This window comes from Catharus ustulatus, chromosome 2 (assembly GCF_009819885.2).
Source record: "Catharus ustulatus isolate bCatUst1 chromosome 2, bCatUst1.pri.v2, whole genome shotgun sequence".
Taxonomy (NCBI): Eukaryota; Metazoa; Chordata; class Aves; order Passeriformes; family Turdidae; genus Catharus; species Catharus ustulatus.
This window is the reverse complement of record NC_046222.1, coordinates 49366027-49390522: the sequence shown is the minus strand read 5'-3', so window position 1 is coordinate 49390522 and position 24496 is coordinate 49366027. Positions and strand designations below refer to the sequence as shown.

Below are 24496 nucleotides of genomic sequence, written 5' to 3'. Positions count from 1 at the left end.
CATTTTGACTAAAATTTTGCTCCCAAACCGGAAGTGCAGCGTACATTCAGGAGCGGCTTATATATGAACAAATTTTGGAAATTTCCCAACCTGGAAGTCCGAGCCAGCAGCGGCCCCGGGCAGTGGGGCAGTGGCGGCACAGCGACAGCACTGCCTGGCCCCGGGAGGCACGACGGTGGCACTGGCCAGGCACGCCCCTCTCCCTTCTCCCAGCAGCACTGGCCAGGGACGCACCTCTTCCGCTCCTCCTGGCGGCACTGACCAGGCAAGCCCCTCTCCCTCCTCCCAGTGGCAGCAGTCAGGGACGCCCCTCTCCCTCCTCCCAGCAGCAGCAGCTGGGCACACCCCTCTCCCTCTTCCCGGCAGCACTGGTCAGGCACGCCCCTCTCCCTCTTCCCGGCGGCACCGGCCGGACACGCCGCTCTCCCGCTTCCTGGCGGCAGCGGCGAGCGGGGCTGGGGCCGCTCCCTGGTGGTCACCCTGAGCAGGACCGAGCCAGTAAACCCCGCGTTCCCGCGATTCTGTTATTATTTGGCAACTTTGTGAAAGTTGCACACGAATCCTCACTGTGAGCAAAAGTGCAACTTACAGTCCGGTGTGTCTTATATATGGACAAAGACCTTAACGTTACCGACACCCCGAAGTGCGGCTTATACTCAGTGCGGCTTGTAATCGTGAAATTACTGTATTCATATAACAACCAGGGGATGGGAATGTACCTTGTCATATCTGTGCCCTAAATGCCCTGTTACCCAAATGGGATTCTCCTATCCTTTATCTTGTATTTGTACTTACCTTGTTTGACCACATCCCTTCTTGAATGCTCTGTGGGTGGTATGGTATGTTCGGGTCAGGACTTTTGTAACTGGAAGATGAGAACTGTATCTGTCACACAAACCTTTGTGCTTGGCTGGAGTTTGACTTTTGGCTATTTGTTGTTATTCTCTTCCTAACTGAGACAATTATCTTCTAATATTAAATTATTCATCTAAGGAAAAGTGATGTTGTTTTCCTTGGTTGGTTGTTTTTTTTAATGGGAAAATGTTTGAAATAATTTTTTAAAATATTTTTTTATTTATAAGCTCAATAAGTTATTTTCTACTTCTATTTTATTTGGCATTTTTTCATCTTGGAATTACAAAATATGTTTTCAAAGAAGATGCACTTAACTGTCATGCATTTCTCTTGTTCTTTGTTTAGTCTATTATATTTTTTTTGTTCTCCAAGGATTTCTTTCTTTTGGAAGAAATTTACTTTTAGCTTTAGGTCTTTAACAGAAATGCCATGGTTATATTTGTAGTAGTGCTGTGCACAGAGCATGGCTTATGTATTTGTCTCTCATGTTTTGGGACTCAGTAGTAGTTTGCATGGTGGATTTTTATATTAGAATTTTCTCTTTTCTTCTGCTTAGTGAAACATTTTTGTTGAAAGGGAAGCAAATGTATGCTTTTGGGTATTCCTTTTGGACTACTGTTGTCACCGTGGCTCCAGCTGAAGTACACACCCATAGTTTCCCAGGTATTGTCAGGTACATAAAATGCAGATTACCTTTAAAAATGTAGGTATAAAGAAAGAGACGGCAGGGATTTAGTTCTTGATTAAGTCATTCAGCACTAGGGGGTGCAAGAAATATTAGATGGGACAGCGTGTCTGCTGGAAAATGTTTACTGTTTCTTAGTTTGGCCTATTCAACCATTCTCTTTAGTCCTCCAGATTTTGACCAGCTACATCTCAAATGACACTGAAACTCATGACATATTTTTAATGTGTCTATTTTATATTTGTAGCATGCTGTAGTATTTTAAATGTATTTCTATATTTTGTCTTTAAATACACATTTAGTCTTTACTGTAACAGGATTAAGGAAACAAATCCTTCACTAAATTTCTAATAACTAGTTTTAAGAGGTAGATATTTACTTCTGCAGGATGCAGGATGCCCTTCTGCGTTTGGACAGTAGCGTTTTGATGCTGAGTGCTGTCGCACGGGTTGGGTTTTGTCGCTGCTTTCCACGGCGTTACGGACCTTTGCTGCTGTTCGGTCACTTGAACAGCAGGAGGCGCTCCAGACTCAAGCCACAGAGTTGCGGTTGTGCTGCCTAAGCCCGGCCGCAACAATTTTGTTTCTGTCAGCTTTCACCAAGTCCTTTCCCTGGAAACTTGATCCTACTTCAAAAGTGTAAGCCTCCCATTGATGGGAACAGGATATTTTACTTTTCTCTTTTTTTTTTTTTTTTCCCAGACTATGTTATGTAGCCTCTCTGGCTTTAAGCCTACACTGAAGACTGTGTAATGTTTTTGTAGCTATAGTTTAAGAGGTAAGGAAAATACATGTCAGTATAAATGTACTTTTAAGAGCAACAGGAGACATAAGTCTGAAATTCATGGTAGTAGTATCTTAAAAGAAGATAGAGTAATTAGGAGAACCTCAAAAATTTTGGCAGACTCAGGGTAATAAACCAGTGAATGCTAGAACATGCTTCAGCATCTAACAAGTAAGAAGATGTCTAATATGTATATTATAAAAATAATAATGTTGCATTTTAGTGCAGACAAGTACCCCAGTATTAATTAAATTGCATTACTTCTGTAATTCTCAAGGCCCTCGTCATGCAAAGATGTGGTAGTCCTGCTGACTTCTTCCGGATCAGAGAAAAAACAACAGAAAATCACCCCAAAAGGCTGTGAGAGACTTTTTGAGGTCAGCCATTTGTCTTGAAGATGGGATTGGCAGGGCTTTCTCACTTCTGACAGAGGTGCAGAACTGTTCTTGAGAACCATCAGCAGTGAACTTTGTGTATTTGGTATTGACTCTTGTTTCCTTAACCTATGATTCTTGTCAGGCTGGGTTGACTTTACTGGCTATAATTCACTGTTAGGACTTTTGCCAAAATGTCCCAGATTTTATTCAACTTGAAGCTGTGATGTGCTTGTAGAGTACTGACTCTGTGCTAGTCCCTTTCTTTAGGGCTGCAGAGGGAAGTCAGATCAGCCTTGAGGATGACAGATCAATGCAAAAATAAGTTTCATGATGAGTAGGAAAATGAGACTACCATGGCAGATGCAGAATCTTGGGCTACCATCTTAGCAGAAATTAGGAATAAATCACCTCCTTTCTTGTTGGGACTGTACATAGGTTGCTGGCTTCAGGTGGACACCACTTCTGTGTTTTTTCCCCAGTTCAGCAGCAAGGTATGAAAATGTGACTGGATGTTTCTCAAGTTCCTAAAAGCTGCAACTAATATTGAGGTTTGCAAGTTACTAGTAAAAAAACTTGTTTATGGCTGCTTTTTGTAAAATTATTTTTAGTTTTATGAAAGACTGTTCTCTCTAGGGAATGCCATGTGGAAGAGTAGCCCAGACTGTTTGCAGAACATGTGAGAAAACTGTCACTGCTCAGTTTGAAAGCTGAAGTGGAAAAGTAATGCAGAATGTAACTAGGAAATCTTTCAAGCAAAGTTCTTAGAGAGAAGAACGTCCTGTAACAAACTATAAGAAAGGGAGGGCATGCCTTCTGTTAAATCAACTATTGTAGGTATAGAAAGCCCACTCCAACTCACCAGTCACTAAAGCTGGTGAATTAAGCTTGTTGGAGGGAAACCTGAAAGTTATTGAAAAGAATTGCTGTGTAGCAGAATTCAACTTTCAAGAATTCTAAAGAATTATTTCATTATTCAAGACATTGTGGAAGAACAAATAGATTGTTGATTTGAAAACAAAGTCAAATCTGAAAATTGCATGCAGTGTTGAAACCAATATTCCAAATTACCCCTTGACCTCCTCCAAAATATTCTAGGAAGTACAATTAGCAGAAAGAAAAAATAAATGTGAAATACAGGTGCTACTTTATGGTTGATGAGAGTACAAAGGCTTTCAATTATTATTATTGTTATTATTTTTAAGAAATTCAGAGTCTTCTATAAATCATGGTTAAGAGTCTCCCTTTAGGTAAAGAATTAAGTTTCATAGTCTGGCATGTAATGAAAATTGGAAGGGGTTTTCCTTGTCTTGATCTCTTCAAGTTAACCTGAGGGGTTCATCTCATTTTATCTTCACTAACAAGATCTTTTCAAGTTTCTTTGAAAGTTTTGACAGGATCTGTTTTATTAGAGATAGTTAACTTCATCTGCTGTATTTTTGTGAATGTCAACAGGATAATAATTTTTCTCACAAAAACCCCAAAAGAAGTCAGGATATAGCAGGGACTACATTTAAGAGCCACCGATAAGAATTTTTGCCTGGCAGCTAATTTGCAATTGTAAAAAGTCTGAATGCTTGTGTTGTGAAGAACAGATATCCCTAATGTTCGATTTTATAAAAAGCATTCTTAATAGAATTGATAAAAGTCATGTTGCACAAAACAGTCTTAGCCTTGTTCCATAGATACAGCTTAAAATTAAAGTGATTTTGAGTCTGCATTTTATTTAGACTCAGTGAAGTCATACAAGCTTAGAAATAATTATTTGTAATCACATACTACATCTTTGTTTCTCACAAGGGCACAGCCTTTTTGTTTGAAGCCTGCTGTTCTTGAAGAATAACCAAACCTCATTGTGTCAGTTAACTTTTTTTATAATAGCTCTTTTAATGGGTTTGGCTACTTTGCTTCTCTTAAAAATACTGCTGTGCTGCAAACTGTGAAAGTAAAGTGTCTGGATTTCTTAAATGTAGTTTATCCTTTAATAAAAAGCAGGAATTTACATTAAAGGAACTGCAGCTTTCTTTGATATGTCTACTTTTGTTAGGAGGGTACTGAGATTTCTCTTCATGAAATTACTGAGCTCAAATTCTGACATAGAGTATATGAGAAAATTTTCATTCTTTCCTGGGCTTTATTATAAATACAAATGCTTTGGCATTTGAAATCAGATGTTCAGAGGGAATTAAGTTACTGGAATATGCAAAATGAATACAGAGCAAACCTATTATGTTCAAGTTTGTGTCTCAGTCTTTTATGGTTTTTGACATGTAGGCATGAGAGTTTCTACAGGAGAAACAAATAAAAGGGACTTCTTTGAGTCTTGATTTTTGTCTTTCATAAGTCAAAGCAGCTTAACTGAAAGTTTGGCACAGAGGAAAATACTCTTTTCCACTGCAGAGGAGCTCATGTATATATTTGTTGATGGTGCTACTGATTTGTGCAGGGTGAGTGTGTGTTGGTGTCCACTTTTTTTTAACATAAATGCAATATTTCCTACGTCAAAACTAAAAGCTACCTTAAAAAAAAATAATAGCAAAGCATGTACAAAATTCTTGATTTCAGGAAGTCTTCTTTTAGATTAATCATTGTGTTTTCTGACGGGTGTGGTTATGTCTGTAATGGATAGAGGTTTTGATATTTCCTTTTCCTGTTCTTCCAGAATTACATTCAGATCCTTAAAGTTTCACATAATGGCTTAAGAAAATTTTTATGCTCAAGTTCAAGGGTAGTTGGGAAAATCTTTTTGTAGCAGTGCTACTTGCAAATACCAAAAATTAACCCATACCCGCAGTAATTTTTACCTGAGATACACTAGAAGAAATGTTACATGGTAAGAAATCTTTTTGACTGGAGTATATAGTTCTCTGCCAAGTTAACACCATCTGAGATCCATCTCTTTTGCCTACATTTTCAAAGGCATATTCCCATAGAAAATACTGTGCTCTTCGTCTTTCTGAGATTCAACTATACAGCATTCCAGTCAGGGAAGCCTGAATTCCAGAAAGAAGCAAGAGCTCATACCTGAGCTCTAGACTTGTGCTAGTTACTTCTAATTGGTACCTTACGAAGCTTGAAAGTGTAATATTTGTATCTGCTCTTCTCTGGTGACATAGGCATCCTAAGGCCCAGAACTCACATTTTAAGCAAAAAGGAATCCAGGCAGGGTGTTTGTTCTTGCCCTGGCTTGCTTAGCTGCTCTGAATCCTTTTTCTTCCTTAGGAAATGCCATAACTACATTTCCATGTGTTTGCCGCCTTTGGAGACAGCAGTACAATGTTTTGGTGGTGGTGTTACTCTGCCACGTGCATCATCCTCCTCGCTGAAGAGTCTGTCTGCTCTTCTGGTGCTGCAAATTACAGCATTCAAGAAAACCTGTCTTTCAGCTCTTTTTTGCAGTAGTTATTGTCACTAAATGCTGTCTGTCTCCAGAACATTAACCTTTCTTCCTAGTATCAGTAATTCTTAGCAGAAATTTTACTGGTAGCAGATTGCCTGTTACTGTAGTTCAATGTGGGTCATGATAATTTCCTTTCTGATTTCTTTTCCCAAAAATACTTGAGTGCACTTCCTGTTATAGATAAAATCGTAACTTGTCTGAATGAACGCGGAGGCAGCTTGCCAAGGAGTGTGCTCATAATAAAGCAGCTACTTCTTGAAATTTTATTTCAATTTTTTATTATTTGTTTTAAATAGAAGGCACAAAGCTGTACAGCTATTCAAGCTCACAATTGATAACAGCTTGAAAATTGTGCATAAAGTCATTCTTAGAATGGTTGCTGCTTTAACACGTATAATAAAAATAATTATATGCACAGTAGGGTCATCAGCATTTATTAACATGTAGATTATGAAGTTAGCTTCGCTCTGACTAGTGAGCATTTCAAGGGCAGACTAAGCTAAAGCACTTTGGAAATTCTCCTTTTTATGTATCAGTCAGTATCAGCTAATTTATTGAAATCGTTGTCCTTTCATTCTGTTGATTGAAAAGTAATGTGCTGTGGAATCCCAGAATCACAACATCGTTAAGAGTTGAAAGAGACCTCTGGAGATAATCTTGTCCAACCCCTTGCCAAGGCAGGAATGCCTTGGTTTTCATAGGGTTTTGTTGGGAAGCTTTGGTCTGCATTTACAAATACACTTGGTTTCATGTTTGAAACAAGGGGATCAAAGAAGCACCATACACCTGGGATAGAAGATGGGGAACTTTGAGTTTTCCCTTTAGCTTCAGGAGAAATTAATTTTACAGTCTTGGATCAACCCTCAAAAAGGCTCTGCATCCTACACAGACAAGTTATGTCTTTGTTAATGGGCAATTAAAAATGGTATAAAGGAGTGTATTGAGAGAAGTCTTCTTAAGTTTTATGTGGTCTTTTACAAAATCTGGCCTGGGTCAGAGTGTGTTTTGAAGATACAACCTGAGATCCTTTAAAAGCATGAGAATTTTGTTGAAAGGACTGAGGGAAGAGAAGTTTGGATTGCTGTCACAATCACAGTCCCCATTGGTGCCAAAAAGTTGAGCTATCATGTTTTTAGATTGGTATGAATTTGAATGCCAAAATACTGTGCCTGGGAAATGTGTTCTTGCAGTTCCACTAACGTGATGAACTGTCATTAACTGAGATTGGGTAATCATTTGCTAGCCAACAGATGCTTTTTTCCTTTTCATCTGGAAACAATGAAATTGCTAATGACTGCTACCATTTGAGTGTCTGAAATCAAACAAGAATCTTCAACAAGGGTACATCTACTTTGTAAATAGTTCCAAATATGTTTCTACCCACACCCATATGCCAGATTTAAGTTTTAGAGATCTAGTAGAGATTTCAGCATTTCTTGTTCTGTTCATTGAGTATTTATATTTTTGAGGAAGATTCAAATCTTTTCATTTCTTTTCTCCATTGTCATCTAATCTTACCTAGTGTTACATCTTTTATTTTTCAGTGAGTAGTATTAAATCTTGAAGGTGGGGGCTCAGAAGAGAGTCAGTCATATGCTTGCTCTTGCCACTGAAAGGCAAGATAATCTATCAATAATAATTCCAGGAACTGAGGTTTTGGTTTTAGAACATCAGTTTCAGATAGCTGAGGTTTTGACTAATTGCTGTTCTTAAGTAAGCCCAAAGAGAAAGTTTTCCTGGATTCAGTGCATGTTTGGGGTTAGGTTTTCTTCACTTATAGTTGGTTGTACTTAATTTGTGAAAATAGAGTTCATGTATGAGGTAGGACCAAATTCAAAACTTGGACATTGAATCTGTGTTTTGGTGTCTGGAATGATTACTGCTTAGAGGGTATAGACTGCTATTTAGACAAAGATTTTTGAAGATGTATTACACACTTTTTGGTGGAGCAGCTTTTTCTTTTTCAGTACCCAGTACTCATTTTGGAGTATTATTGGTATTATCATCTAATTGTGATAATTGCACTATGCCATGGGTTTTAACCCCTTTCTCCATAACTCCTAGGACATTGCACTGGCTAGCAAACAATGGATGCCAGATAACTCAAGGTGTAATAATCTCTGCTGACTGCTTCCATGTGTGTCCAAAAGTAAGTTAAGTATTGGGTCTGTGGCATAAGACACTAAGTGGTATTTGAGGATTTTTCAGTATCTTCAGCTTTGATTTTTTTTTTTTTTTTTTTTTTTTTTTTTTTTGCACACTGGTGTAATAGGCAAGGCAGAAATGGACAATTGAGATCAGAAGCAGAAACATTTTTGTTTTGGCCTTGTGCATAAAAAAATGTTGTTTTTCAAAACTTTTTTCAATTTTCCATTGGAAAGAAGAACATTAGCACACATCTTTCATTAAATGTGGGAGAGGTTTGATCCTGGCAATGTTCTACCAGAAGGGACTGACCTTAACTTTGTGTAGTTTCTATTAAAGTGATTGTTTAGTCAGGACCTCATTGTACTCAAAATGTCAAGATTGTGACATCTTCAAACATTAGCCAGAGTAGGGGGCTAGTTCCTCTGGGGAGTCTGCCTTAAGGCATTAGTCTGTTACTGCTGTTTTTCTGGGAGGGTGGATAAGTATCATGCTTTTTTCAAAGGACAAAACTATTACAGAATGACTTCCTGCCACCACCCCACCCACTCTGTCCACTTTGGACAATGACAGTATACTACAAAGTATTTATCAGAAAGCCTTCTTCCCATCCTTTTCATCTTAGGGTAGGGTCATGGGGACATTGTGCATGTTCTAGGAGTGCTGAGAATGAGAAGTAGGCATTGGTGTCCCTCCCTGCAATATATTAATGTCAGCTGTTCTATCCATTAAGAAATACCATTGCTTTCTCCTGCTGGTACCTATCTGTGTTTTTGACTGAAATGAAATTAAACTTCGTTTCAGAGGTTGTTTTTTTCCCTGCCTCCAGCAAACACATTAATCCAGTATTTCAACTGAATGTGGTAATCCTTTGCAATTAGTATAAAACACTGTCTTTCTCTGATAAAGCTGGAATCTATCTCATGTTGTAGCTTGTGTGCTCTTGGTCCTAGGCTCCATATGACATCTTCACAAAATAGTTGAGGTTGGGAATTTTCTTTGGAGGTCATCTCTTACAACCCCCTGGTAAAGCAAGGTCCCTTAGAGCTGAGTGTCCAGGATCACGTCCAGGCAGCTTTCAGTATCTCCAAATTGCAAGACTTTGTAGCCTCTAAGGGTAACCTGTGCCACTGCTTGCTAATTGTCACTGGGAAAAAAAATGTTTCCTGATGTTAAGATGCAACATGTCATGTTCTATTCTGTGCCACTTGGCTCTGGTCCTGTCACTGGGCAGCACTGAGAAGGGCCTGGCTCTGTCCTCTTTGCACCCTCCCTTCAGGAATTTATACTCCTTTGTAAGATCCCTCTGAACCTTCTCTTTCCAGGCTGAACAGTGTGGCCATATCTCTCTTTTCCTGATGAGCCAGGCACTGGACACAGCACTTCAGCACTGGACACAGTGCTGAGTAGAGCAGAAGGATCACCTTCCTCAGTCTGCTGGCCATGCTTTTCCTAATGCACCCAGGACGCCATTCACCACCTTTGTGGCAAGGTCCCTCACTGGCTCATGTTTAACTTGGTGTCCACCAGGACCCCCAGGCCCCTGTCTGCAAAACACCTTTCTTGATGGGTCTGGATGTCCCCCAGCACATATTGGTGCCTGGGGTTGTTCTCCCAGGTTCAGGGGAGGACTTCTTGAACTTCTTGAATTCCTGTCTGCCCATTTATCGTAAAACTGTAAAGGTCCCAGTGGATGGAAGCAAGACCCTCTGACATATCAGCCACTCCTCCCAGATTGGATGTCAATTTGGTTGTTATCTGCCAACGACTGGACAGGACTGGACCCAGTATTGACCTCTGGAGCACACTGCTGGTTCTTGGCCTCCAAGCAACCATTGTGGTGCTGATGGATCCCTCTGGACCCTGCCATTCAGTTTTCTGTCTGCTCATCCAACCCATATATTGCCAACTTCTCTGCGAGGATCTTACGGGAGACAGTGTCAAAGGGCTCACTGAAGTCCAAGGGGATGAGACGTGCACTGCTCTTCCCTTTTCTGCCAGCCAGTTATTTCATCATATAAGGTTGTCAGGTTATTTAAGCACGACTTGCCTTTGGTGAATCTGTGTTGATGCTCCTGGTGACTTTCTTGTCTTTCATGTACTTGGAAATTGTTTCCAGGCTTAGCTGGTCCGTCAAAAAAAATTCTGCTCCTTAGAAAATTTTGAGCAGTCTCTACACATCTTTTGATTTTCTTACTTCTTGTGTAAAAGTTGTCTAATTTCATGAAATGTTGTCAAGGGGGCTGTTAATTTATTATTTTCATGTTCTCTTACCCTGCAGCTGAATTCACTGTTGGGAGTTACAGGTTTTAATTTCCTGTAGCTGTGAAAATCGGATGTTTTGTTATCAATGTGAGCTGTTGGTAGTGTTAAATTTTGATTTACTGAAGTATGTTTGTAGTACTGTAGCACATGGGTTCTTTCTTGAAACACCTCATACCCTATCTCCCTTCTCTGACTGGGCAGGGAGGAAATGGCAAAAGATGACACTGGATTTCTGCGGGGAGGAGAATGTGCAGGCTTTGCACTAAAGTGTAGCTTTGGCAGGACTGATTGAAACACACTCAGCAAAAAAGCCCTGCAAAGAGCCCTTGTGCAATGAAACCACTTGAGCTTGCCTGTCGTGTGTATTGAGACAGTACTTTTGTACCCAGATATTAGTTAAAGAAGCAATTCTTTGAATTGCAAATTAAAAACTCAGCTTACTATTCATAGTGGCATGTAGGATGATAGTACCAGATTTTAAAGTGAGATGACAAAAAACAGTTCTAAACTGTTAGGGAGGTTGTTATGATTTGCTGCCAAAAGAAGGGTCATTTTAGCAGATCTTGTAGTCTGTATGCAGGGAGAGCTTCAGAGCAGAGTCAGGAGGTCTGAAGCACTTAGTGTTGCGTTTAAGTTTTGTGGTAACAGTCTGGGCAGAAGGCAATCACTGGGTAATTCTATTGAAGTGTGGAGACACCTGAGATTTACAGTAGTTTCACGAATACAAGCCGCACGGATTATAAGCCGCACCCCCGGTGCCTCGACAATGTTGCTGTCTTTGTCAATAGATAAGCCGCACCCCGAATATTAGCCGCACTTTCGTTCGTAGCGAGAATCCGTGCGCAGCTTTCACAAATTGGCCAATTAGTAACAGGATCGCGGCATAGCGGGCTTTACTGGCTCGGGGCGGGGCCAGGAAGGCTCGGCCCGCTCATGGTGGCCGACGGGGCCGGGTGGCCCAGCTCAGCGCCACGGCTCGGCGGGGCTGGCTGGGTGGTACTGCCGCCGCCGCCAGGCTCGCTGGCCCCCCTCTCCCGTCAGCACCGCCCCGCTGCCGCGTTCGCTAGCCCCGCCGGCGGGCTCGCCGGCCGTGGCGCGCCGCGTTCGCTAGCCCCGCCGGCGGGCTCGCCGGCCGCGGCGCGCCGCGGTCCCTAGCCCCGCCGGCGGGCTCGCCGGCCGCCCCCTCCCGTCTGCACCACCGCCGCGTTTCCTCGCCCTGGCCGGCACTGCAGGCCCCCACACCGCCAGGCTCCCCCACGCTGCTGGCCCCGATTCTGCTGGGCTTCCCCCGCTGCCAGGCAGCCCCACCCGCCGGCCTTCCTGCTTCTGCCATGCTCCCCTGCACTGCTAGCCCCAGTTCTCCCGGGCTCCCCCGCCCTGCTGGCCCGGGCTCTGCCGCCCCCCCTGCCCCGCCCTGCTGGCCCAGGCTCTGCCGCCCGCCCCCCACACTGCTGACCCCGCCTCTGCCAGGCTTTCCCACCTCTGCCAGGGCCGGCCGGGCTCCAGCTTGGCTTGGGGCTGCCGCGGGCTCTCACTTCCGTGTTGGCAGCTTTTAGAATTTTGTTAATGTATTAGCCACCCCGGAATATTGGCCGCACTTCCGGGTTTCCACCAAAATTTTGGTCAAATTGGTGCGGCTTGTATTCGTGTAATTACTGTACCTGCCAAAGCTTTCCAAAAAACTCCACTGTTGAAAACATTGCAATTCTTAAGAATTACTGATTTAAAAATTCTGGGAATATTTAACACATACCCTGCAATTCTGTACTTGGAGGTGGAAGGGGAGCTCTGTGTGTCAGTCAGTGTCCTTTGTACTCCAAATTTCTGTGGCTTATATGAAAATTACCTCATCTCTTCTGCTTTCTTTTAGAGACTTGCTTTCAATCTTTAAGTTGATCTAAAGTGATTTATATAAAGCTTATTTCCTTGGATGTAATGGCTTTTTGAGTAAGAAGGAAAACGTGCATATGGAAGAGTGTGGCGTGTGAATTTAAGCGCGAAGTTCTTGAAAAAGTGTGTCAGTATGGTAGAGGCAAAATCTGCTTTATTTTCTATGTTCTAGTATAGTTTAAAATATAATGGAATACACTGGTGTTAGCTTTTTATATTTGTGAAAATAAGCAAAATCTTGTACCTCACCGTATCCTGGCTTAGAGGGGTAACCCCACCCTGCTGTACCTCACAGGTCAGTGATGCCCATCAGTGATTCAGAGCTGCAATTGTAAACAGCTCTTTGGCAAATGAAGTATCCTCAGTGGGCTTCTTTTTCAGGTCTTCTCTGTGGGGGTGGGAAGGAAGGAAAGGTTGGTGTGTGGGTAGGGACTAGCTGGTTCTTTCACAACTGGTCTGTAACTAAGCCTTTTGATCACAAGTCTTAAAACAGCACGGTTTGCATCTTTGGTGTCCAGCTATTGTAGTCTAGCTTGTCTAGAGTTAAACAGTCTTTACCCTGAGACCCTAGAAAATAGTATACAATAACATTTGGGCTTTGCATGTGAAATGAGGCAAGAATATTTTTTGATGTTTGGGGTGCATACACAACTACAAACAGATTCCAGTTCTGATTTTGCTGTTGTCTCAAAAGTGTTTTGTGGTGCTGGTCAGCTTGTGAAAGGTGTAATTTTGCAAAGCATTTATTTGTTTGATACACCTGTGTTTACTTTTTAGAGTCAGAGTCTAAGGGAGTGTAAACCCTTTTACAGAGTGCATCTCTGAACTACTTTCTGAATTTTTTGTTCATTCTCAGTTTATATGACTGCATGCAGATGTATGATGTCTTCCTTCCGATGAGTATCTTCTGTGCTACAGCATCTTGGACACAGTTGGTTGAGGTTAGGCTCAGGAAGCTATGTTGGCCATGTTTGAAATCCATGTCACATGCTAGAATATTCTGGTGGCTCACAGCTGTAAGATATTTTCTGTGTGGTTCAAGGGTGTCCCCAGAGCTTGAGGTGTGATTTTTGTGTGGGAGGTGATCGTGTCTACTTGGTGTTTCTGTTGCTGCTGTGAAAGGCAAGACTGCAGAGTCAGCAGTGCTTATCAGCTGGTTTCCTGCCCTAGCTGAGGATTTGGCATACACCACAGCCAAAGCCAGCTTGTTTTTCTGATCAGTCACATGATGCAGCCTTGGCATGGGAAAGGCACTTGAGTGCCAGTGGCCTCTTGGGTATCAAAAGCCACTGCTTGGCCACCCATCATGTTGCCATAGTCTCTTTGGGCTACACGTTCACCACATTTCTGAAAATCATAGTTAACATCTATTGAATTTGATATCCAGGTTTGAATATAGGGAAAATTGAGGTACTGCAAAGCACTGTGCCTGTAACTTGGTTTCAATATTTGAAAAATAAAGCCAAACATGTTCACTGAGGGCCTTTGGGCTGAACTGGTGTATTTTGTGACATCCTGTGGCTTGAAGGTGAGTACTGTACTTTATGTAGCTCTGTTAACTGACTGGTTTGGGATTCTTGTATTCCCTTAGGTACAACATTGATCCTGGCTTGTACTGTCCATTTTTCTCTCTTGGGGCATGCATGGAAGGTTTGAACACTCTATTCAGTCAGCTCCTAGGGATCTCTCTGTATGCTGAACAGACAAAGAGAGGAGAGATTTGGTCTGAAGATGTTAGAAAGTTGGTAAGTGTTCCCAGCATCTGAAACCAAAGGGAAGATAAACAAGTTAGTGTGTTCCTGCGAGCTGTAAATCAAACTTTTAAAAAAATTACTTGGATACCTATCAAAAGCACAAACTAGTTGTCTAATTTTAGTTGAAGTTAGATCTCAAGAGCATTATCATCTTTTTAAGTGCCTTTTGGATGTTTGGTGTTATCACCTTATCAGTAGCTCAGTGTCAAGGATGCCTGAATCAGAAACAGTTTCTGTGTTTGGAGATTATTCTTACACCTTTCTGAATGAGTCCTGTCAGTTTATTTAGTTTCAATTTGCAGGTGACCGCACACGACTAGAATGCTGTAGGTGTGTGTCCTAGCAGTGTGTGTCTTTACCTCAATTTTTTTGCTCTGTAAGTCATCTTTACTTTGAGATTGATTTTTAATTTTATTTTCCTGCCCTCTTTTTAGGGGAGGGTGGAAATAAAAACTTGGGCAGCAACTTACTCATCAGGTTCCCAAGTTCCTCTGTTGTCTTCCTACATTTATTCACTGCCAGATCTCCACTGCTCTTCTATCCTCAGCCTCCAGCAAGAGATTCTGTTCTTTATATACCGTGGGTCAATTTGTAGTTACTCCTTACTCTTTCTATTTGTATTTCCGTGGTAAATCAGCTTCTGTTTGTCATTTGGGGGCTACAAATAGTGCTTTTTTAATACAGAAAGTACTTTCAATACTGATCTGTGACTACCTGGTTTTGAGTAAATGCAGAAATGTCTGTAGTTTGAGACACAAGATGTGAATTTTTTGTTTGTTATTTATTCATTGTAAGTCTTGACATTTAAATATTAGGTCTTCAATTTACATGTTATCAATGCTTTTGCTATGGAAATGATACTCTTTTTTTCTTCAGGCTGTTGTTCACGAAACTGAAGGTTTGCTAGGATACATCTATTGTGACTTCTTCCAGCGGCCTGATAAACCACATCAGGTAACATTTATGATCTGACTTCAGCTTGGGTTTCATGAGTGTAGCATTAGTGCCGTTTGCATTCAATGTAAATTTAGTGAAACTTGCTTCATTTAAAAATAAATTTAAACAGGGAAGGTCTGTAACTTCATGTGTGGGTTTAGGTAAAATATTTTTTAGAGCAAGCGTTCATTTAAAAAAACATCACCCAATAGACCAAACTCAGACTGCGGTACAGAGTAACAGGCATTATGAAATGTCACAGAACTCTGTTTAGACAAATGGTAGATATTTAAACACTTGTTTTCTGGCCTACTGTTTACAAGTAGAAACAATTTGACATTTACACTTTCTAATCTTTGCACTCAACTAATTTTTATTCACCTTTAGTGAGGTAATGAGTGGGCAAACTTTACATTAGTTTAATATATAACTCTTGTTTTTTAGTATTTCACAATATACTAATAGTACTGTGTGGTATATTTTGTAAAGAAGTTACTGCTGAAGGCTGAGGAGAGAACAATCTGTTTGTTATGGATTTGATACATCAGTAAATATCTTGGCACTACCAATACCTGTTAGAAAATTTGAATGGTTTTGATAATTCTAAAACATAAAGAAATAATTTTATTTTCTAAAAGCATCATAGTCTTTCCTTTATGGAATAAAGTAATTTCCTTGTGAATTTGAAGCATATAATGAGGATTGAGAAACAGTGCTGCTATTGAACAACACTGTTAATGATCATTGAGTTCTACTTGTGTAACTGAGTATATGTTCAGATTTTATTAAACAATTTAGTTTAATTTAATAATTGTTTTAATATCATTCATGTAATGACATTGACTGTCCATGTTTGCTTTTATCTTGAAAAGGACTGTCACTTTACAGTCCGAGGAGGCAGGCTAAAGGAAAATGGAGAGTATCAGCTACCTGTAGTTGTTCTTATGCTGAGTCTTCCCAATTCAGCAAGGGGTGCACCAACGCTACTAAGTCCTGGCATGATGGAGAATCTCTTCCATGAAATGGGGCATGCTATGCATTCTATGCTGGGAAGAACTCGGTACCAGCATGTCACTGGTAAGGAAGTTATAATAGTGATTTTTTTGGTTTAGTCAAATGTTTAATTTTGAGAATAAATGAGTAGATGTAAAAAAAATTAAAATGGAGCAAAACCAAAGGATAAAAAGAGTATGAACCAAAAATGGTTGTCATGTTAATAGTTCTATACTCTTGATGATTTGAGAATACATTATCAGATCCTTAGATATTATGTAAACCTCAACCAAACAACTTGAATATTCTTTTTTCTAATAAGAATTACGTGTTTATATCTCTTCTTTATGTACTATTGATCTTTATTCTATTGGTGGCATCCACTCTTGCAAGTTTGTCCTTTGTAGATTTTATAATCATTTGAATAGTTGGAGGTTGGGAAGTATGTTGTACCTAATGTAGAACCACAATGTATCCTGGGTTGGAAATTACTTAGGAAAATGAATGAAGGAAAATTTTAAAAAAACCCCAACAAAACAAATAACCAAACAGATGAGATTGTAACTCTCTTGTGTGATGAATTGTTTTTTTTAATATGTTTTACCATTTTTATGCTAGTGATACAAAGGGGTGTCCATGTTAATGTTTTATCAAGGATACCTTTGCACCCAGTGACAAAATACTGTCTTTTTAAGTCATCCGTTTAAAATTAAAATTGATTGAACTGTTCTATAACCTACTAACACCTCTATAAGTAGGTTACTAGAACACTGCGTAATTCCTTCCACATAAACTCTGTATGGTCTTTGGGACAGCTAAGGACTCTCCCCCAGTCCTTCCACTCAGGTAGTCTTGCAAGGAATACTTATATGCCCAAAATAGCTGCTTTGGTGCAAGTTCTTCTCTTGTGCTGAATCATGAGTGTCTGCATGTCAAAATCTTGAAGGGGCAGGAAATGGCTTGTTTTGAGGCTAAGACTTTCCAAGAGTCCCTGTGTATGGTTTCTGTGTTGCCGTAGCTCCAGGCAGTCCTGTATCCCTGAGGATTTCACTCCAGATCTAGCATTGCAAAAGCAGCATTGCAGGTTGGAGGTCAGTGGTGTTGTTTCTGTAGGGAATCCTTTTATAATGGATTTGGAATGTGTAACAATCAAAGGGCTTGTCATAGGGATATCTGTTAGGTGCTGTCTGCTCTCATGGAACTCGAGGGTGGTAAAGGATGGAAACAAGATGACTACAGGCTATTGTGAGAACAAAATATTTGGCATTCTAGTTGAGATGAGCTGAGTAATTTGACATCTTTCCTGCTCTCCCTTGCTTTAATTTTCTTTAATTCAGAACTACACAGTGCAGATCATACATTTTCAGAATATAAGGAGAATTTTTGCTATCAAATGGATTTTTCAGCAGTGGTGGACAAACAGAACCAGTTTTATGTGTCAATGCAGAAGTGCATATAGCTAATGTGTCTGTGAAAAGGTCCAATGTGATTTGAAATTACATCAGAGTTGTATCTAAAAGCAGTATTAGAATGGTAAAGGTGAAACCTCATGCAGTGTTTGGTTGTATTCATTTTGTGTGTCTAGTCTGAGGGTGAACTCAAACTGCAGCAGGTACAGAGAACTAGAATGCACGATTTCTTAGACTTAATCTTGCCTTTGGATAATGATGGCTCAGACAGAATGTAGTTTCAATTTAGTAGGTAAAAACCAGTGGGATAAATGCTATTTATATTAAAGAGCAGTATGAGTCTGAGTAATTGAGAGTAAAGAGATTATAAGTTAAGATTAAAAATTATAGAAAGGTTTTAGAGGTCAGAGTGATTTTAAAAATAGCAAAATCATAATGGGATTTAAGACTAATTTTGAATGTTGACATTGTCTCTGGCAGAAAGGGATAGAGTTGATGACCCAGTGGGTCCACTCTGAAAGCAACAACTTTTACATTGCTAATTTTAATATAGAAATCAGAAATTCAACTTTGATTTGGCAATGTGTTACACTTTTTAATAACTTCCATTGGGTAAGATGCTGATAAAGATTAGAATAAATAAGGCTTTTGGGAAAGTGCTTTTTGAAAATAGTAACAGCTAAGATATTACCACGTTTCACTTACATAGAACATATCTTCAATCTGCAAGAGTGTTTCTTGAATGAATGGCTTGGTATTATAAGGCGAGGTTAATATAAAGCATAAGTAAGCTCAGCAAACAGATGGAAGCTAAGACTTGTAACTGTGAATGGGATTAAGGCAGAGTTTTATTTACATTGTAGTTTAATTTAGGTTTAGGACACTTAAATAGATTTGGTGTTTCACATAGGGCCCGTTTGGCTACAGTCTGGTTTAGTTTAAAAAGGGTGTGATTCAGAGCTTTATAAGGTGCCTCACCCAGCTGTTCAAATATTTTGTTTTACTTTGTGATTTATAGTAAAATGTGTAGGATCATAATGAAGGTTTTCTGGCAGTATGTACAATAATGGAAATAAAATATTGACTTAAAAAATGAAAGAACATTAAAGTTCACCAAAAGTCCAAACTGAAAGTTGCAAAACCTTTTGGGAAGAGTTAACTATTTGTGTTAGTGGAAATAGCAAATGCTAATACATACAATTATTCTACCTCTAGGAACCAGATGTGCTACTGATTTTGCTGAAGTTCCCTCAATTCTGATGGAGTACTTTGCAAATGACTATCGAGTGGTTAACCAATTTGCAAGGCATTATAAAACAGGACAGGTAGGGAAAAAATTTGTAAAATATGAATAAATGCATGTAGGAAAATAATAATACTTACATGTGTTGTTGATTAATAATGTTTCAAGTAGAAATGGATAAAATTATTTTAATATTACGATTTCAATTATTCAGAAAAAATGTTAATATTGTCATTGCAAAAAAGATAAATGTGATCTGTGGAAGAATACTAGGTTCTTATAGCTAAAGTTCCAATTAAATATTTAAAACTTCCAGCCTTTTTTTACTACAAAATGTAGTAGTTGAACAACTTCCGTGTGAATCAAGTTGTTTGGAATGGTTTAATTTAATTGCAGGTAAGTTATGACAAAAATAGGATTTATCATTGAACTCTCTAAAGTCTTTCTTAAAATGAAGCTCAGGTAGCCAATCATGGATGTAAATGGAAATGATCTGCTGTGTTTCAGAATTTCCATTTTTAGCACAATATAGGGCAGTGATTGAAATATTTTTGTGATGAAAAACATACTGCTTTATTTATGATTATATTACAATTAGCTAGATTCTGTCAGTCATGAATTTCTGCATTAAAACTCTGGTGCTGTTCTTACATTAAATTATTTGTAATCAGTCTATTGCAAGTATCTGCATTCTGTGGGGAATTTGCTAAACAGTGCTCTTTGGAACAATGTGACTTTTGGTGGTCACTTTAAGACATGGCAATAGAAAATTATTTCTATTTATACAGACGTTTCAAAAATTCCTCCTAAGTTGTGTAGCTCCAATACTTCGTTGGAGTTCTTTATCCAACACTAAGCATTCAGTGTATTTCAGTATTATGGAAGTAGAATTATGTTTGCCTCCATTGAACAGTTAGGCAAATATGTTGCTTAACTTCTATTTTAATAGATATTGTCTGAGAATTTTGCTCTGGTTTTGTTTTTGGGGTTTTTTTCGGGTTTTTTTGTTTTTGTTTTTGTTTTTGTTTTTGTTTTTTTTTGCAACAGAGTGATCGTTTCTGCAGAATTGATTGCGCAGAGAAAGGCCTCTTTGAAACTTGGGAGTTAAACTCAGTTCAGGAGTGTTGATCATTTACCTGTTTGAATCCACATACAGAAATAGGGCTTTCTAATGTTCTCTATAAAATTCATGTAGTGTTTAAACAGCATGGAGTTAATCTCATTGCATATGAGTTCAGAGAATGAACTTCACTAAAACATCTGAAAGAGATTTGTAGGACATTATTTACGGCTTTGTATTTTCAAAATCACTTGACAAATCTAAACCATGTTTAGTTTCAGTGCAAAAGCTAAGAACCAGACACTGTGTCCCATTTGGCATTTCCATAAACTACTTCTGTTTATTGGTGGTGAAATCTTCCCCTTTCAGAGAGCAATTGAGAGAGGTTTGATGTAGAAATCCAGTCTTGAAGGGGGCAAGAATGGATTATGCTGAAAGATGAGAAGAAGAGCTTGAAACTGCTCTGTGGCTCTTGAGAGCTTTAGATGGCTTCCTTTTAAGTGCTTTTTTAAAATTTTAGAATGCATTTTTAAGCTATTATCCAGCATATATAAATCTGCTTTTGCTTGTGTTTGTTCATCTAAACTGATTTTAAGAATCTGATACCAGATTTCTATGTTCGTCATTTAAATACAAATAGATTGAAGTAATCTTTTCTGTTGTGTATATGTTATGAAGTACTTTGACTTGAAAATCCCATCTCTCTTAATTTTCTACTTCACAAAGATCTTTTCTCTGCTTGTTCTCTGATTAGTTATTTTATTGTGCAAATAGGAAATTAATTTTTTTTTGTTTCTCCAGTTTTTGATTTATTTGAAAGGAAAAAAAAAGAGTCCTTCTTTTCAAGGGGAAGTAAGGAAGGTGGATGAAAAAGTTAAAATGTGAAAATTTTGAAACCGTTTAATCAATATGTTGTTCTGTATGAGAATTTCCATTAATTTTCTTCTTATGAGAGCTTTTCTGTGCCAGAAGGATCTTTTCTGCAACAACTACACTAACAGAGTGGATGGATGCTGCTGGATGTTGGCAGAAGGAGGACTTGCTACTGACACAGTTTGTGTCAGGGGCAATGCAGATAATTTGCCAAAGCATCCTTCTTTTGTTGTTACTGCATCTATGATCTATTTTTTGCATGCAGACTTCCGGTGGTGTGGCTTTTAATATTCCTATTGAACATAATTGCATCAGAAAAACTTGTCATTGTAATCTCATATTAGCCATTGCTATAAAAGTCACTTGTAGAAGGACTCATCTTTGAGAATCTGCACTTACAATCAGTGCTTATGCTTGTGAGAAGAGGAGGGGAAAGAGGTGTTTTGATTATTAAAACATGTACACTGTTGAAAATTTTATTTCAGTAGCATTGCAGAAAAAGAAATTGATGGGCAGATCTTCAAAGATGAGAGTTCATTTAGATGTAGATCATGAAGTTCTGGTCCAAAATATCTTGAAGTTCACAGAAAGCTTGTCTCTGCCTTCTGTCCCTTTTGAAAGGTTGTGCTGTTGAATGTTGAGGAGTGACAAAGCTTGCAAGCTCTTCTGTCAAAAGGAGCAAGTCTTTTCAACTTAGTTGAAAAAGCTGGCCATTACAAATCTGTTTCAAGAAAATAGCAAACCTAGTTTTCCGTTCGTCTGAAAGATGACTCAAACAAACAAAAAAAAAGAATTCTTGCAATTAAATGAATAAAAAGAGAGGACTGTAATAATTAGTTACTAAAATTGAGTAAGTCAGATAAACTCATGAATCCAAGCCATATAAAAATGAGGGCATTACAGTACTAAAGCAGACAATCTGGTGCATGGGTGCCATTCTACATCACTGTGATTGTTTAATTTCATTTGTAAAGTGCAGAGATATGTGATAGGTCTGAGCTAAACAATTTTAAGCTTGTGTGTCTTTGGAGGCTCTCTTGAACAAAGGCCAGTGTTTCAGCTGTTCAAATTTGAACTGAGTTCATTTTTCACAGAGATGGAATTACAAAGACAGTATTGTATTAACACGATTATAAGAATAAGCCCATAGATAGTAAACAGTTGTAATGTGTTGCAGTTACTGTGCAAAGGTAGGGAGTTAAGCATGCTTTGAGACACAGGGAATTCTGCTCTTTTAGCCACCATGAAAAAGATGATGAAAAATTCATTCCAAGATCTTAAAGTTATTTAATGGAGAAGGATAGAAAAGCGGACCTCAAAGTAAAGCATGTGGCATTTAAATTTTAAAAATGGAATGGTTATTCAATGACATAGTTTTAGCCAAAGCTCTGTGAAGTCTTTCTTTTAGAAGGAAGATGAGAGTCTCAATCTGGTTTTATCAGAGAGTTCATCTTTCAGGAGAAGTGAAGTAAGAATACTGATGCTTTTTTTAAAATTAATTCAGTTGCTTTGTGAGATTGTAATGGAGCAAGGAGCAATAGTTTCCATTGCCTGAAACAGTACATACTCCAGTTCAAGACCTCAGCATAGCTGTGTGCATGACATTCACAGAAACATACCTTGGAGTGGAGTTGTGATCTTTGAAAAAACCCTCTGGAATCAAATTTTCCTTCCCTGAAATCTGAAGTATTAAGATCTCAAAGGTGTTTTGGGAAAAATAAGTGATTTCTTTATCAATTTAAATTCGTCTTTCAATTTAATCTAATTTTGACAGTTCTTTTCTGGTGCCAAATTCTGTTTGGCTTGTGAGTTATGATCACAACACAACCTTTGAGCCAGGTTAGTAACAATGATAGATTTAAGAAAGACATAAATGTTTTTTCCTCCTTTGCCTTTTGTCAACAGTGTAGTCATAAGAATGACTTGTACTTTCTTGTTCATTTTTATCTGCTCAAACAGTAGAGATTGCTCTTCAATGCACAGTAGATTGACATTGTTTGTTTGACATTCATATGACTACAAAAATAGTTAACAGAATTTTCTTGGAGACTCTTGGTAAAATTTTACTTGGGTCTCTAGAACTTCTTCTTGCCATCATTTAATATAGAAGAAATATGAAATTGAAATACCATGATGTTCAAAGAGTTGGTTTGATCTTACTGGAAGGAGAGCTCCTGACTTTAACACTCTTAAATGATAACTTTGTAAAATATACATGTTTGCTGTTGCTAAGCTTTTCGTTGTTCAGGTCGTTAAACATGGACAAATTACTGTTTATGAATTTCCATCCAGTTTTCTCATACTTTACTGTATCCTACATACAGATGTCCCTGGAAGAAATCAGTTTTGTTTAAATCCATGTTGTACTAGTTCACTAGGAAAAAAAACCTTCAAAAAACTGCCAAAACTTACTGATGGGTTTTGTGCTTAACAAAATCTGTTCAAAATTCTATAGGTTTCTTTGTTGAAACCATGTTATTACAAACCCAGATGTACTTTAGTTCCAAACTGAAAGGGCATTGAAGGGTGTGCCATACTGGTGTAAGAGGATGAGACAGAGACATTCATAGACCAGGGACAGTAATTGTCCAACCGAACTACTTTAACGAATTATAACTTTTCTTCTACTTTACTTTCTGCCTTATTAGATTCTCTTGTTCTATACCATGCTTGACCTAGCTAACTTCTGATTTGGAGAAGAGGTTGCCAGCCTTAGCAAGTGCTGCATAAAGCTGCTGTGCAACCAGAGAATTTTTCCAACTTCTTGACCTTGAGATTCTAGAGTCAATTGATAAAATTTTCTTTACTTAGGTGTACCTTCTCTAGAACTGGGTTTTTATTCTGTGAACATTGTTCGTCTTGAATTCATATAATTTGCAGAGAATCTAAACTTATGGCTCTGCCATATCTGTAGACTTTCTTGGATTATTTCTTGAATGCTTCAATACACTATAAAAGGCATAAGTATGATTTTAGAGTCAAGTTTAATACCTAGCATTTCTATAGCATTGTACAGCTTGTAGTACCTTTCTTAATATTTTAGAAAGAATGCAGTTATTTTAACCATATTTCATTTGTTTGGCTAAGGAAGCTGCTAGCAAAAAAAGGAAAATGTTTGTTAGGAAAAATATCTATTGAAAAGCTTCAACAAGTGGTGGAAGAAGTGTAAGGTCAAGCATTCCAGACAGACATTCTTAAAAATCTTGCATTAAAAAGTCTTTGGATGTATTTGCAGACATCTGGATGGAAAGTCAAGAAGTTTATTTAATGACTTGAAAAGTGTTTCTGACTTTTCAGTCTGTGGTGGCATGGATAATTTTATTGCCGTAGATGTGGAATAAATTTAACTTTGTTAAAAATTTCAAAGGGTTGATATTTACTGTCAGTACAACTAAATATTTTTATGTGGGTTAGGGCAGAAGGCCTGATGCTGTCTCAGTTGAAGTTATGAAAACCCAGTATTATTAAGCTCAGTATTATGAGTTATATGATGTGGGAGGACTTTAACTGCCCAGTCTGTTCTTTATGTCTAAAAATAGTAATAACCTTTTTAACAGGCATATAAAGGAATATGGAATCAGTTTATAGAAAAACAAACAGATTTCACACAGTGATTTCTCTATTGCTATGTGGATTAATGCTGATGTCTTAACTGGCCATTTAATGCTTTGCTCAGCAAATGTTTCCTTCCTTAATGCAAAACACTTCAAATATGTTGTATTACCACCAGGTTTTTTTGTTTGTTTGTTTTTTGTTTTTTATCTTCAGCCTCTTCTAGCTATTTAAAAACAATTTACAAATTAACTATAAGTTTAAATGTTTTCTGATTTT

General features: G+C 38.5%; 1 protein-coding gene across 1 annotated transcript in view; it reads left to right on the top strand.

The window, feature by feature from the left end:
- LOC116992965 (mitochondrial intermediate peptidase) overlaps positions 1–24496 on the top strand; it is a 70475-nt gene that overhangs the window by 16079 nt on the left and 29900 nt on the right. The window contains exons 11-14 of the mRNA XM_033053131.2: positions 13989–14142; positions 15028–15105; positions 15960–16164; positions 18705–18814. Coding sequence (XP_032909022.1) covers positions 13989–14142; positions 15028–15105; positions 15960–16164; positions 18705–18814 — 547 coding nt within the window. The remainder of the gene's footprint in view (positions 1–13988; positions 14143–15027; positions 15106–15959; positions 16165–18704; positions 18815–24496) is intronic.